Raw genomic sequence first — 16,546 nt, 5'->3', positions numbered from 1 at the left:
AACCATTGCGCGAGGCACTGTAAAGTCAGAGGGTGTTTGCGCCGGTCTGTAGCGTTGCTAGCCCCACTGCTGAGTCTGGGTGATGGTAGTCCCATCACATCCTCTTTCCAGGTATCATGAATGGTCGGAAATAGTCTTTGCTCGATTGTGACTCAGAGATGGAGAGAACAGGAGAGGGCCAGCACCTGCCAGTCCCTAGCAGGTTCTAGACTACCTAAAGCACCATATAATGTTAATGTTTCAGGAAATCCACTTGGTGAAAATTCTTTGACCAGGCTGATTACCACCAATGGGTTGCCATTAGGACCACATACGAAAATGGGCCCCTGGCTCTGCCTCCCAGCTAGGCCGCCATGAGATGCAGTGGAATGTGGTGAAAGCTCTGCTTCCACCAGGTTTTCTCTAATGGGACTTTAGTGCGGTGTGCAGGTGGGAGTTTTAACCAATTTTACTGGCCCAATGTTCTTTAAAATCTCCCATTTCTCACAAATTGTCCAAGAAAAGGTACTCCTGGTATAAATCATTTTGCTGCGTAAAGTCATTAATTACGTTTGATCAATGTGTGCCACAACGCTTCCATAACTCACTAAACAGGTACAGCATTTGCACACACGGTACAAACTTTATTCACAAAAATGAAAATACAACACATGCAGCAGAAGTTGAAAATTCCCTGACATACAGGAAAGGTAGAACATGGGTATCGGAGCAAGTGACCCTCACAGAAAGAATGGGAACCGTGTAGGGAGCAGCATTACAAGCTTCCATCACACACTGTACAGGTACAACATGGTCAGCAACACTGCAACCTACTATCACACAACAGACAAGTACACCATGGGAGGAAGGCCTGTCCCCACTCCCCCAAAGGCACCTCTAAGTCACAGTCTAGGCAGCAGGTCTGAAAACTTTCCAAAAGTGCAAGGTTTCCTCATAAATAGGGCAAATATGCAGAGGACCAGCAAAGGCTTCCGTCACAGACAGAACAGGCACAACATAGGCAGGGCCAGCACTGGCTTCCCTCAAGAGGAGACAAAACCGACCAGACTATTGCAAGCTTCCCTCAAAATCCCTCAGGTGCTTCATAGACAGGGGCAGTGGACGCTTGCCACAAACAGGTGGAGCATGTGCAGGGTCACTAAAAGTTCCCCTAACAACCAAGTGTATGTTCCGTGTGGACAGGGCATGAGTGAGATGCCTCACAAACGGCTCAGCATGGTCAAGTGGAAGTTGCCTCACAAAAAAGTCAAGGGAACCAACCCACACAAACAAGTACAGGTATAAAGGAGACATGCAAATGCATGCTTCCCACACATGCAGGTATACGTACAGCATGGCTAAGTCTAATACATGTGTCCCTAAACAATGGGTACATGATCATCATGGGTAGGGCCAGGCAATAGTCCCTCGCAAACAGATACAATATCTACAGGGTCACTGCAAGCTTCCCTCACAAACAGGCACAGCATGGACAGGGTCAGTGCAAGTTCTGCGCATGCAAGCAGTGGCACAGCATGCCGGGGTCAGTGTAAGTTTTCCTTCACAAATATGCCCAAGTACAGCATTGCCACAGAAACTGTTTTGCATGGGCCTGTGTGCACATCACTTAAATTGGTATATTTATGGCACAACAGGATATGTGTGAGCTTCCCTCACACCATGGTAAAGGTACAGGATGTGCCAGGCCAGTGCACATTTCCCTCAAACTAGTACAGGTGCAACATTTCCAGGGCCAGGCAAGCTCCTTCCACAGACAACTTACAGAGCATAGACATTAGCAATGCAAGATTCACTTTGAAAAAAACACGCACAGCATGGGTTCTAGATCAACTCTACCCCAATCAGCAGTTCGTACCAGTTACCATGTGCTGGCTGGGGACTGGGGCAAGTACACGAGGTGCACTGTGCAAACTATCCTGCTTTCTGCACTCTTTCTCGTCAATAGCTCATAACCAGGCGTACTTGTGTGAGGGTGGATGGGCCAGGTGAAGAAGATGGGGTGGTGCGCAGCTGTTGTTGGCTTGCACAACACACACACAAACACATGATCATTGCCCATTGCAGAAATGCTTGACTCTCAAGTCTGCCGAGCATGCCCGCTAGTCAATTTCAGGCTGTGCAGGGAGGGGTCAGCATGTGGGCAATGCAGCTTGGCTGGAGCATATATGGCCCTCAGGTGCGACAAATACACTGTAGGCAAAGCGACATCAGCGTCCTCTATGCTCAATATCGCCCCTAGTGGTTTATTAGTTGCTCTGGCCCTCATTTTAAATTACATCAAATTTGGAGGGTCAGACCTTTTTCCATCAACAAATTGCTAGCCTAACATTCCAAATTTCTCAATGTGTTTAATACTTTCTCGAATTTTAAATGTTCGATCAGTTTAACAACAGAAGACTGCATACAACTTTGAAAGGTTGAATGTTATGCATTTACCCTCAACATGCATATATTCTCAGCCAGCATGCTTATGTTGTATTTATATTCTGCACTGGATATAAATATACTGGTAAATAGGCTCGGACTGGCCTATTGGGCAGTAGGCCCATGCCGAACCAAAAACACAAAATGTTAGCGTGGGCCAGTTTTTTTTGTCAAAGTGGGCCACTTTTTTGGTCCATGTTACTTCACCATACGGCTAGTAGTTTTGACCAGGTTTATTGAATATTCTTTAAAACGTACAATTTGCATCACATTGTTTATCAAAAACCTTCCCCTTGGGTACTACTCAAACAGTCTATCATAGACGGAATGAATTGGCATTTTGAACTGTGGGACCCTTTTTCATGGGTGCCCGAGACAATTCTATGCCCCAGTCTGACCCGGCTGGCAAAGACTGAAAGGCTTGACCAGTACGTTTCAGTATTACTTTGAAAGCTAGCCCAGAAAATATCAAATTAATTGGGCATCTGTTCTTTGTCAACACTCAAGAAATTCTAGCTAATGCTTGTAGCTGTGAATTCACCCAGATACAAAGGGCCTCATTACACGGTAGGCGGTAAACCATGGCGCTATTAGCGCCAGGGTTCATGCTGGTAATTTACCAGTACCGCCTTGGTGGAAAGGGGAATTACCGCCCTATTCCAAGGTTGGGAAGGCAGTAATTCCTCCTTCCTCCATTGCCCTTCCCCATTCCCATTTTTGCCCCATAGGGCATAATGGGAATGGGGAAGGCGCTAATTACGGTACCGCAAGTCTTATGGGACTCTATGGGAATGGGGACTTACAATTTACCGGCGCCTGACTTTCCGGCCGCCGGGGTTGTAATCTCCCAGTGGCACCGGGAAGTCAGGCGCCTGTAAATATTTATGGGTGTGGCAGCAACCCACCGGTAGCACCGGCAGGGTTACCCCAGGACCTGTAATGAGGCCCTAGATCAGGTTATTCAAGCTAAGGAAAATGTCTCAGAGTAAATGTGCTGCAAGCACAGCACACGTTGACCAATTGTGAGATTATGTCACAAGGCCCTTTAACTCTTTCTTGCTGAACTTGCATGAGGGCCCTAGCCCCGCCCCATCTCTCTCCTGCTCCTACCTGTGAGATGTACGTCACCTGACCCATGCTCTGCTTCCAGAAGTTCCAGGACGGTTCCACCATGACTCTTGACTTACCTGGTCTGAGTCCCCTGGTCCTGAACACAATGTTTTATCAACATTTATTGCTGCTAGGCCTCTGTGCTTGTACATGAGCAGGAACATGTGCTTTGCTGCACAAAATAATGCTGTACAAGGCAATGGCCCAGCTCCCACTGCCATGTTAAAGACTTAGGGCCTGATCACGACTTTGGCGGTAACCCTTAAATCCGGCGGTAGCGCTATTACCACCGGATTTAAGGGTCCGCCAAATCAGGACTTCGGCGGATTTCGCCCCAGCTCTGAGCTGGGGGGAAATCCGCCGGAAATTTGCGCTATTACCGCTGGCGGGAAATCCGCCGGAGGTAAGAGCGCAAATTTTCCCCATTGAGCCCTATGGGGAATGGGGCATTCCCGAATGGGTTCAATGGGGAATGGGGAATTACATTACCACCGAACTCGTGATCCGGCGCTATTAGCGCCGGGGAGTTCGGCGGTAGGGCTAATACCGCCAGTGGTAATACTGCCGGCGTTACCGCCAAAGTCGTGATCAGGTCCTTAGAAATGGGAGCACTCATTTGCAGCACGGCGGTCCCTAATTACAGGACGAAATCTTGCAGCTTCTTTAAGTCAGATTGGCTTACATCGCTTTACAAATTCATGAAGGCAGAGGGCAAGACCTGCTCCTTGGTGCCCCCTGCTGACCAGCAGCCTCGTGCTTGCACCAGCTCTGACTAATGAACCACTTATCCAGCGGTGGAGATAGCTTTTGGTACCAGGAGGGAGGTATAATAGGGTGCCAATGGGAGGCTGGGGGGCACTTGTCACCGTGGGGTAACAGGAGCGGGGGGGGGATGCTCCCCCTACCCGGCCACTTCGGCTTTCCTGCAGGAAACAGCTACATCAAGTCTGCCTTTGAAAGCAATTTCAATCTAATTTTTTAGAGGATCCTGGGCAAGCAGGGACTGCACCAAATTGATATTGATATTTTATTTGTATTGCGCTCGTATACAAGTGTTTCAGAGCGCGATAAGGCAAGGGAGGGGAACAAGGGAGAACAAAAACAATGCTCTTACTAGGCCCAGTGACATTGAGAATGCGCAAGTGCAGGGGGGAGGGGAAAAGGGCAGAAAATGACCCAGTACAGAATCTACACAGAAGCAAGTAAAAGCTACTTGTTAGCTCCACTCTTTGGCAATGCACACAGATCACACACACACGTCATCGCGGCGCGTGCGTGGCATACGTGATACGTGCCTCTTTTTCTGCAGGCTCTGCGTCTTCCGCACATACGGCCACAGTTCCAGGGCGAGCGGCAGCAGGAGCACCCGCGGCCTGGGCCCGCAGTGGACGATCCGGCACACGGCCTTCTCTGCCAGGCTCAGGCTGGAAGACAGGCTCTCCAGGTGCACAGCTGGCATGGTGCCCCAGTCACACTCCACGTGGAAGCCGCCGGAGAAGGCTGCGCTCAGCTGCTGCTTGGCCTGCCACAAAGCAGAATTAATTCCGCCAGCTCCAGCTGTAGAGGAGAGAACTTGCACCACGGAACGGGGCACCTGGCACTCATGCGCCCGCTTGGCATCCGGCGACACTGCTCCAATAAGATTTCATTTTGCCTCCATCCAAAACAAATTGTTTTTTTTGACTCCCGAATAAAAGGGGACGGCATGCCAACAGATCGGTTTTGCTATAGTGCTTTGGTCGAGTAGTGATGCCAACTCCAATTGTTCAAACAGAAAATGTGTTTCAGATACGAAAATCACACATATCTCATTGGTGAAAACACATGGAGATGTGCAGCTGGCACGAGCACGCACATTGAAAACTGAAGTTCCACTTTCCCTATCATGCTTTGTAGCTGGCGAGGGGCCAGCATCCTGTTTACAGGCTGATGCTGGAAGCCTTGTGCCTAATTATTTCCCCCCTCAGTGCTCTAGAAATGACGCGCCGCTTCTTCAGTGCATCGATGTGGTCTCTTTCAGATTCTGTAGGGGGGGGTTCTACAATAAAGGTGGGTTTATCCCATCAGAGCTAGTTGTATGAACCCCACTGGCAGCACCCTCCGGTGTGGTCGGCCTTCAAAAACTCAACACTGTTGGCCCAAGAGCACGTTGCGAGCAAATGTGTTTCGTGCGGCAACACCCATGTTTCCACTGGGGTCCTGATGAAGCTCAACACTGGAAAATAGATCCTTTAAGCAGGCTCTATCCACGAAATGGGCAAGTGGTTCTTGCGTGCGAAGATCTGAAGGACTTCTGCCGTTTTTTATGTTATCTCCTTGTCCACTGCCAATGGACGAACACTGACTGGGATTATTATGCGCGGAAGATGAAACTTGGATCGTTCCACAAATATTTTCTTCTAAAAATATCCATGTGAGCGCCAGATGTTCCAGCACATCGAGGTCTCTTTGTTGGTATGCATGCCGCCTCTATATATATCCCAAAATGAACTTGCTCACAAAAAATATATTAATAATTGGAGAAAAAAAACATCAAAGGCTGAGCAGAATTCTTTCATGTCCTTTTGTAGCGCTCTCTGGCGTCAGGAGACTTTCCTGCCCTCGGGAAAGCGCTCTGGGGAGAAGAAGCACGGTGCCATCTTTGATGTGTCCATTCTGGGGGCGTCCTTTGTGCTGGCGGCTTCTTCTGTCGTTCTGTGGTGCCGGGGGAGCAGTGCCTGCTGGTTCCTACACACACACACACACACACCCCCGACAGGTGCAGTCGTGGGCGGACTCGCTGCCCTTGATGCCGCTGAGGCAAACGTAATCCCTCCTGATCCCGCAAATGAGTGATATCAGCACAATGGTAAGGCGGATGGGTTTCTCAAGACTGCCATATGGCGTGGTTAGAGGAAGGCCTGGTGCCATTCTTCTGAACTGGTGCTTATTTATATGTGCTTGAAACCTATAACTCAATTCTATACTTTCTATAAACAATTGCAGTCACCATCGTCTTTTTTAATTCAATTGCTAGGAATGGCTGTTCACAAAAGCTCCCAGAAATTGACTCATTTCTATCTTCCGTTTACTTTACATTTTTCGCAGTTTTTTCCATGGATTGTAAAAAGCTTTGTAGGCGCTCTATGTGCACGATATGATATGATTGGTTATTTATAACACGCTTAATACCCAGAGGTTTCTAAGCGCAGACCCGGGGATCAAACCTGTGTTGCTCTGCGTCGTCTTGCTTCTAAGGCGAGCGTGTTGCACCTGAGCTATCCTCTCGAGACCATATAAAATGTGTCATTCTTATTACGGGACAACCTACCTCGGTTGTATAAAACCTGCTTAAAAAGGCACCTATGCTGTCCTGAAGGCTCGCAAACCACATTAGGTGTTAGCCTATTCATAATGTGGCTTGTTATATAGGTCTTTCACCCTAGACTCCCCCCGACTTCGAACTGCTGTCATAATAGGCGCTATGATTACCCAGTGTATTGACCTCAGAGGGTTGAAGGGCGGTGTCTGCCCTGTGGTGGGATGTGAACTTGTATTAATATGTAAAGGAGATCATTACACCATATAACATTTTTCTGATTTTATGCATATGTGTTGGTGTATACCCCACAATACTGGTACCTTCAGTCCTGAAAAAATAGACACGGTACTTGTTGTTTCTGTTATAAAAAAGTTTTTTTAGTTTTTAATCATTAATTCACAAGCATAAAAACACTTATAAAAGTGTTTGGTATGAGTCAAACCCAACCTCACACAGCATGGTTATAAAAAACAATACAAATCACAAATTACACAGCCATATATCCACATACAACGATAAAAAGAATTACAAAAACAGACAGTAAATGGATTTAACAATTTTCCAAAACCTGAGTGTAATGACTCAGGTACAAACAACTCCCGACATGTTTCAGTTCTTAGTTGCTCAGATGCATGAACTTTCTTCAGGGGCATATTTCAATTTCAAGGTTTCCACCATGCAATCCAAGGTCACAATTATGGGTTCTCACACGCTTCCTCTTCAATTGGTACCAGTAGCGCTGGTGTAACTACACCACAATTTGGCCATTGACTCCAACAAGTCGAGTCTTAGTTACTCAATAGCTCCCTAGTAGCTGTAGGTCAACTTCAATCCTCCTTTTCCACTGTGTGCCGTGTCATTATATATCCTGTTCCTCTTAGAAATGGATCAAAATCACTGTATTAAAGTATCCAAGGCTAAAAACCTGTGACACGAGTAACGAAAAATGCTCCGGAATAGCCGTGTCTGCCGTACAAATGTAAAACACACTGTGCTTCGATTATCTGATCTCGCGTTTAACGGAACGAAGCACAAGATCAGAAAAATGTTATATGGTGTAATGATCTCCTTTACATATTAATATATTTGGATCATCCCCTGACTGTGTGAGAACGTTTGAAAAGGGGCTTGTTGTGCCTTATATAAAGGGGAATGTGAACTTGCCCAGTACATCCTTCCCCCACGTCTGCAGAAGGGGGGTGAACCATGAGCTATCCACCAGGACGATTAAACAGACTAATGGGGGCATTATCCTTAAGGCTTCTTACTGAAAAGGCTGGTCTTACTAGGCTTTCCCAAGTGAACGTGTGCAGGCACCCCGCTGTCCACTCCTGAGAAGCTGGAGTGACCACTCCTGATCTTTGTGATCAGGCATCTTCATTAGATGGCGAGAAGGGAGCAGCATTGCTCGCACAACTCAACTATTCGCTCAAATATGTGGAGGGTTTTGACCCATGTGGAATCATTAGACGGGGTAAATATGGGGATTAAGCTGTCGCTGCCCATCATTTTACCCCAGAACAAAAATAAATCATTGGAGTGCGTAAAGATGGGGATGCGCTGTCGCCGCCCATCATTTCATCCCAGAATCCAGGAGAGCTGCGCAGTTGTGCGCACACCAAAATGGTTACCTAACTTGCCACCCACCAGTGTAAAGAAAGGTCTTTGTTAACAAAATCCACTGTTACTGATGTCAAAAAGTTGCTGAAATCGTGACTCATTGGACCACTTTAAAGATTCAACCCTTTTGTGGGGTTCCACATAACCATTTTACTGTAAGGAGCCCCATCAAAACAATGTTAAGCAAGGATTTACTACCATGTAAGAACCATTCCTGTTTAGAATGCATTAATCCAAGAAAATCCCAAAATTGCATGCAGTACCAACAAAATCCTCAAGGGGGCGCTGGCGGTCTAAACTCTGACAGGAGAACTGAGTGCAGTAGCTGACAAAGGGATTTGACTTAGCTGACTTCAAAGGCTGCATTTTAATTAAAAATTAGCCACATGCTGTTCCCAGAGGCCTGAAGCCTGGGAAACCCTCTCACCTCAAGAGCTTCACACCAGGAGTTAGAATCTCACATGACCTCTTGATTGATAGAAGGCAGACTGGCTGGGAGCTTCCCAGAGACCACACAAAGGACCCTTTCCTCTGAAAGGAATATGTTGATTTTGACTGTTTAATGTCAACAAAGCCCTGCCTGCCCAGAGGACTGACCCACCCAAGTCTTGGAGGCGGACTTCAACACTCTGAGGACTGAATTGAAAGTAAAATATATATTTTACAAAAACACTGATAACTCTTTGTAATCAAATGACAGAAATGTATAACTTTGAGAGCTTTAATTTAAAAAAATGTACCTTTAATTCAAGACTAAACTCGAATTTGTGTGATGTTCTGGGGCAAAACCCCATTGTTTATTAATATTACAGACTCCCTGTTTCAGCTAGACAAACGAAAATGCATTGGTATGTGGGTAGATATGTGAGGAACAGTTGTATAAAATTTAATGAAGATCCAATGTTGTTCAGCACATGAAAAAGTGCTAGAAGTTGCCATTTGTGAATGCAAGCTCCTAGAAACAGCAGATTTGGACAGAGACATGGCTAAATTCAGCCACACCATGTATATGTAATTTCAAGCAACTGTGTAACTCTGAAGTATGTATTTTGATCATATATAGATTTGGGTGCACAGATGATAAGGGAGGTTCTTCAAGAGATCATAAATGGCTGACATCACTCTGACACAACTTAGTTCGCCAATCAGGGGACGAATGAAAGTTTGACCAATTAGAAGCTGAGAGAGAGGTAGGGTCAGTGATGCTAGAACACACCCACATTCTAAACACATAAAAGCAGACAGACAGGACAGAGAGGGACCTTCCAAATCCATCTGCAGCGGGACGCTCTGCCGGAAAAATCCATACTTACCTCCATCAACCTCCAGAAAGCCAAACTAGAGACTTCAATCTATCCAGAACTAAGAGACCAGACCAGAGAGAAAGCAGTGCTGTACCCAGAGAGACCCAGACCAGCAGAGAGAGCTGACCCAGATCACTGTGAAGTGCAGAGGCCAGACCAGACCAGAGTCCAGTCTAAAACCCTGACCAGATCCGTGATGAGGCCCATTTAATCCAAGAATATAGTGTGAGTACCTAGAAAACTGTGCAGAACCAATCTCCTAGTTAAAATAATATAATTCAATCTATTTAACCTAAGTAGAACTGCCTCCTAGCTGTCACTTGTCATTTTCTAGTTGCAAGCTGCACTTGTCATTTTGAGCTTTTGAAATTTGCAAACCCAAAAACGACCTTTATTAAATCGCTCATATCTCCGCGACCGTTTGGGCTAGAGACTTGCAGTAACTTTCCTCTGATAGCTTAGAATCGTAGCTTTGAATCGCACCAAGAACCGCATTCCTACCCCTTATAGTTTTACCGCAATCGCGGAACACGCATTCGCGAATTTTACCGCGATTTGCAAATTTCTTCACATGTAAAAACTGCTGCTGCTTGCCTTCCATTTGCCAGAAATTCGTTTAACCTGTTAACTATCCCTGCCTCATTGCTAGTGTGAGCCTGGACTAATATTAACTAGATACCACTCACCCTGAACCTCTGAAAGGGAATTAACAGCATTTCCAGCATATTTCTCATCCATTGCTAACACATATAAAAGCATTTGGGCCTGTGTTTTCAAAACTCCTATCTGTTTTCTGTTGTCTAAGCTTGCTGGATTGAACTGATTACATTGATTGCATTTCTGAGAACTGTGTGCTTTCCTCCCATTCCCTTGCATTGCATAAAGAGGGGGGGAGTGAATAGCCAGAGAAAAGTGATTACATTGTTTGGTTGAAATCATATTGAGTATTTTCTGTACTGCATTCATTGAATATTGCATCCACCTGAGCTTACATAAAGCATCCTCTACCACAGTATACTTTTGTTCCTAATTACCAGTGTGCTACCTTATCCATTTCATGTCAACTCATTAGTGATTATAGAAGTGTGCTAGTGCCAGATTCTCCGTTGTTGATCTTTATCATATCAGATTAAGTGTGCTATTCAAGTATTAATTTATTATAAAGTGTGATATATATATTTTAAATTATCAAATAAACCTTTTAACTTGCAAAACAGAACTACTTCTTGGCTCAGTGGGGTCAGGGGGATTCCAAGAGAGGGGTGTTATATAAGGGTAGTCATCCAGAACGCATGAACTGGACCTAAAGATATATCAATAAGGGTTTTCATTCAGTATTATAGACTAGGCGTTGACTTAGCTGTAGTGTTGAATTGAATCCTCTTACAAATTGGGGGCTCGAGCCGAGACGTTGGGTTAGATTTACCATTGTGCAGCTTAATACAGTGTGCTAACTGACGGGATACATACATCCGGTCGGATCACCACGCTGCATTACGCTGTGAAGCATTCCTCAAAAGGGACACTCCAAGAAAAGTTCTGTTCTGCAAAACTAAAATACTAACTTCTGTAAGTCAGGACAGAGACCAATCTCTAGAATGACGACCTTGGTAGATATGAAAATAGCCAGAGAGCACTTCTTACACAAACTATTCGTGAGAGGTGAATGGACTCACCAGGACCAAACAGTCTGGTTGCAGGCCATCACGCAACAGGTCACTGAAACAGGGTCAGATATATATAGAGATCAGGGTCCATTACACGTGGCCCTGAGTGAACTATATATGGCTCCTAAGGCCAAAGATGAGCACGACAAGATTGTTAGGATAGCGGCATATTTATATTTATACATGGGAGCCATACAGAATAAATGTGCTGAAGGCCATGATCTGGCAAAAAGGCAACAGATGGCGTTAGAGAAGGCCCAATCTGATCTGGACTCTTCTGAGCAAAGGCTGCACAGAAGCCAGGAGTCAGAAAATGAGACCAGACAGTACATCATTAAAATAAAGGAGGATATGGATGTGCTGCAAAAGGAAAAGTCAGAACAGGATACCAGATTTCTGGCCTTGCAGAAGGAACACCAAGAAGGTTTGGCTCCCTACTGCAAAGCCAGAAAAAGCTGGAGCAACAGCTAGACTTCAATAGGGCATGTGCTGAGCAGGTAGTCACCCTGCAAGGCCACCTAGATAGAGTGAAGGAGGAGAGCAATAAACTGATTCTGAAAGACCTGGATACCCAGGCAGAGTTTGATCAGGAGCGCCAGAAAGCTGGTGCCTTCAAAAAGGCAAAGGGACGACCTGGCGGCACAAATGCAGGCTCTTAGTCAGGAAAGAGACGCCTTAGGCCAGGAAGTCTGCCATTTAAAAAGAAAAATGGAAGAAAATCACCTGGCCCACCAGGGGCTGGGTGATCTCCAAAAAGAAAACCAGAACTTGGTAGAGCACACCAGAAGGGTGGAAGATGCTCTAGCAAGAAAGGAGCAGGCCAATAGGGACATTGCCCAGGAGGTAAACCTCCTGCAGCAAAGACTGGCCCAGTTCTCCAGGACCAACCAGGAAGCACAGAGGGAGAATGAGGCCCTCTGTCAACACAATGATAGGCTCCAGCAACAGGTAGCGATGCAGGAGAAACTGATAGAGTCGAGTAAGGCCTTAACAGAGGAACTGAAAGCACAAATGCAGGCTCTTGCATTGCAACAGGGAGCAGGGGCGGATAGAGATGAGGTCCGCTGGGAAAGAGAGATTCCTGACCATAACCGCAGGAGCCCTAACACCAGGGGCCTTCATTTTCCCCAGTCCCTGGACTCTACCACCCCCATGTCCCCTGGCGCACATGAGCACAGGGCCGCAGGGATGGCAGATCACTATCCAGCTAAGAGTATGGGGCTCATAGGCCAGTACCACTCAGGAATGGAGGGGTGGGCATCCGGGTATGGGCACCCAAGTACAGTACAGTTCAATGGGGAACCCCAGGAGAGTAGGCCCATTAAGGGCATCCTGAAAACCTCTGCCCAGTTAGGTCAGTGGAGGGGGTACCCATCAAATCCTGGCAGCAAGGAGGAATCTGAAGACTCCTCTGAACTGCGCAGGACACAGGAGACCAGGTCCCCACATTCTGCCAGCCATTCCCAGGCTCGCAGAATCCGGGAAAACCTGGAAGAACAGACGGGAACCTCTGGGAGCAGTGCCTCTGAGTCCGAGGAAGAATGGACAAGGGTTACCCGAACCAAAAAGGCCAATAAGGCAAAAAGGGCCTTGCTTAAGGACCCCTTAAAGCAGATTAAGGCGATCAGGAGCGTCATCACGCCTTACCATAAGAACGCTAAGTATTCTGTTTGGGAGCACTTAGAGTTGTTTGAACAAATGATGGAGACTTTCCATTTGAAGGACAGGCAAAGCTGTATTCAATATGTAAAGTGGACATTCTCCCCGGAATACTCCAGTTTCTTTGCGGGGCTGGAGGACCAAAATCATTTAAGATGGTCCACATATAAGGCGGCCATCCTGAAACATTTTTCTGTTCACAGAAATCCTCAAGAGGCTCGCAAGGCGGCCTACAATTTGCAATGTGGGGAGGATCAGGCCCCACGAGAATTTGTGCAGGAGTTAAAGCGTGCTTTTGCGCAAACCACCAGAAGGGTGCGCACAGATAGTAGAGAGTTTGTCAATACATTTTTCCATGCCTTGCCCAAATATATAATGACCCAGCTCGTGAGAGATTTTCATGATAAAAGATCTTTAGACTGGGTCATTGAACAGGCTACCCGGATCTACGAGGTGCAGAAGCCCATAGAAAATAAAAGCAATGCCCAGAAAAACCCCAAAGCCAACAGCACCCCTGCTGCTGTCAAGGTGGCAGAGGTAAAGGTCACCCCCGTTTTGGATCTGGAGATGGGGGGGCCTAAAAACCTACCTGCACCTAATAATGCTAGGCCCAGAAGGTCCTCGGGCCAGTCACAGACAGGGAGCCAGGGAGGCAGCCCCACAAATGGGGTCCCTCGCTCTCCTGACTATGTAAGTCCTCGCTACAAAGGTAACAGACCCATCCTGGGTTATGTGTGGACTCCTCCAGCCCAAGGGGGGGGATCCAGCCAAGCACCTAACCCAGGGAACTTCCCTCCAATCTTCCCACCGGAGGGCAGAAATTTACCAAACCCTGGGCAGAACTTTTTCCCCAGATATCCTCCCGACTTTCAGCCCCAAAACCATCCATCCTTCTTTCCCCAATTCCCTGAGCCCAGACCACTGAATCCGGGAGAGGGGAGGCCAAGGGTGGAGGGGTACCCAAATCTTCCCAACCCGGGGTATCACCAGAGGAGGGACAGCTACCCTTCCCGGGATCAGCCCAGGGGAGAAAACAGGGCCCCGTATCAGCCTGAGCGGGTTTCCCAGTTAGAGCGCCAGGTTCAAAACATGGCGCGGGACCTGGGTCACATACTGAGGGCTCAGCAGAACCCTCAGATGGGCGTGCCGGCGCAGAACGCACCCAACTCTGGACCTGGTGCTCCAGAACAATGACGGGGGCAGCACCCCGATAACTCACCGGTTCCCAGGGAGGAGGCACAAAGGGAAGGGGGGTGTAAAGCCTTGGAGGAAGCTTCCTTCCTCACTTGTAAACAGCCCCTGGAAACCCAGGAACCGGAAACAAAATCTCTTGCCCCTGAATGTCTGCCTCCTAAGGAGCAGAGGGGGGGTAGGAGAAACAAAAGACCCAAACAGACTCAGTTTGAGGAGGAGGTACAGATCTTCCAATTTGAGGGAGAGGGATCCTCAGAGGATCCTGGGAAAAGGATCTTCTCCTTCAGAGAGGGGGGAACTCCTCCCAAAGAAAAATGGGTCCCTAGGGATGCAAATCCAGACTGGGGAGATGTGGAGACTGAGCTACCGCCGCCCACTATCTCATCCCAGAACAAACAGCAAGAAAACCCCCTGGTTCAACCCCATCCTGGTGACTGCCTCCAAAAAGGGGGGGGCGGCCCAGAACCGGAACCAGGGGAACCCACAATGGCTCTGATCTCCAGTTGCCAACTTTTTCTTTCAGATTCCCAAGGCTCTCCACAGAATTCTGCCCAAAATTCTTCTCTCGCGATGTCCAAAACCAGAAAGTTAGCCCACCAGTTGTCCAAAAATGTACATTATCTGTGCCCCCTTGAGGAGAAGGAGGGAAGATATTATGCCCCGGTACAAGTACAGGGGCAGGGTACAATCTCGGCACTGGTGGACACTGGATCTCAAGCTACCCTTCTGTCCAGAAGGGCCTTTGATGAACTGAATGCAGGAAGGGGAGAGAATTACCAAATTCCTCTCACCTCACTTCCTGGACAACTCCAGAACTTTGACGGGAAGGAGATTCCCGTTGAGGGGACTGCAGACTTGGACATTAAAATTGGGCGACATAAGTTGAAACACCCGGTCATAGTTGTGACCCCGGAGGGCACCCCTTGTTTACTAGGGAATGACCTCCTGAGAAGGTTGTCACCCCTAATAGATTGTGTAAACAAGGTCCTCTGGACCCAGACTAGCCGACCAATAAAATTAAAACAGAGTGTCAACCATGTTAGTTTAAACGGCACATGCCACATGGTTGAACAAAAATCTGACCAAGTAGAATTTCACTTCCAGAACAACCAGATTCCAGACGTGACAGTAATAGCAGTAGGACAACAGACTAGTGATGGGGGGTCCTCTCTATTTCTGAAAATCAACCTTCCTTCCAGTTTAAGGTGGTATTCCACGCTGGAAGGAAACACTCTGAAATTCTATACCAATCCACAATCTGAAACTCCCACTCCTATAGTCCAGAAAGATGTGAAATCAGCTCAGAGCCTGGCTGATATTCAGCAAATTGGAGAGCAGTTGTTCATCCCTGTTCAGTTAAATGATGGGAAGGACTCTGTTCTCGCTCGAGTGTGTGTGAACAACGGTAAGAGCTTCATCAGCGAAGCCATGTTCCGCCAACTCCCAAAAGATCCAGCCATTCCCACATTCAAACTGATAGACAAATGGGAAATGGACCTGGAAGCACCTAATTCCAAACATCTCCTGCCAAGCAGGTGTATGCTCAAAATCTCCATTGGCAACAAGAGCATAGTCCAAAATTGTTGGGTCGTGCGAGACGTCCCTGCCGCCTTTTACTTAGGCAGTGACATTCTCAATCGCTTTGCCATTAGTTTGGACCTAATAAACTTCAAAGCTTGGTCCCGATTAGCGGATAATCCCATGGGCTTTGATGATCCAGAAAAAGCATTTAGGTCAGCTCAATTGCTACCTTATGCAGTTGAAATTCAGGTTAAAGAGGAAGTCACCATCCCAGAAAGGACCCGACAATTCTCCCTGGAAGTGAAAGTTAAAAGGGGACAAGAGTTGAAAAACCCTGATGCTTACATACATCTAAATGCTTCTCTCCAACAGCAAGGGTTGGGGGTAAACCCAACTCCATTAGTCAACATAGAACATGACACCATTCTAATAGAGGTGGATAACAGCGACTTAAAGAGTATTACTCTAGCCGCAGGCACCATTATTGGAATGGCGGTTGATGACCGACATTTTTCCATCGACTTATTAAATGAACTGTTAGGACCAATCCCTAAGGACTGTTTTGACAGTGACAGTGAGGACGATACAACACCAGACAGGATTTTTACCCGGCATGGGGGGAACTTCCTGGTGTACACTTCCTGCCCCTATGGTAAGGAAGATGTGACTTGTGACTTCAGGAGGGATGAGGTGATTTTCCAAGTCCATGAGGGCTGCCTTTCCCACCTGAAGCCTCCGGTCCAAAT

At 47.1% G+C, this 16,546-nt stretch overlaps 1 protein-coding gene across 3 annotated transcripts in view; it reads right to left on the bottom strand.

The window, feature by feature from the left end:
- Positions 1 to 16,546, bottom strand: part of GPSM1 (G protein signaling modulator 1) — a 1,136,422-nt gene that overhangs the window by 901,443 nt on the left and 218,433 nt on the right. The window contains exon 1 of one of the 3 annotated variants that reach the window (XM_069609566.1): positions 4,830 to 5,000. The exons of the other annotated variants lie outside the window; for them this stretch is intronic. Coding sequence (XP_069465667.1) covers positions 4,830 to 4,993 — 164 coding nt within the window. The 5' untranslated portion in view covers positions 4,994 to 5,000. Of the gene's footprint in view, positions 1 to 4,829; positions 5,001 to 16,546 lie in introns of those variants that run through there. 3 annotated transcript variants of the gene reach the window in all.

Source organism: Ambystoma mexicanum, chromosome 8 (genome assembly GCF_040938575.1).
Source record: "Ambystoma mexicanum isolate Mex_15411 chromosome 8, UKY_AmexF1_1, whole genome shotgun sequence".
Lineage (NCBI taxonomy): Eukaryota > Metazoa > Chordata > Amphibia > Caudata > Ambystomatidae > Ambystoma > Ambystoma mexicanum.
Note: the sequence above shows the minus strand (reverse complement) of the source record. Positions and strands in the feature narration are given on the sequence as shown.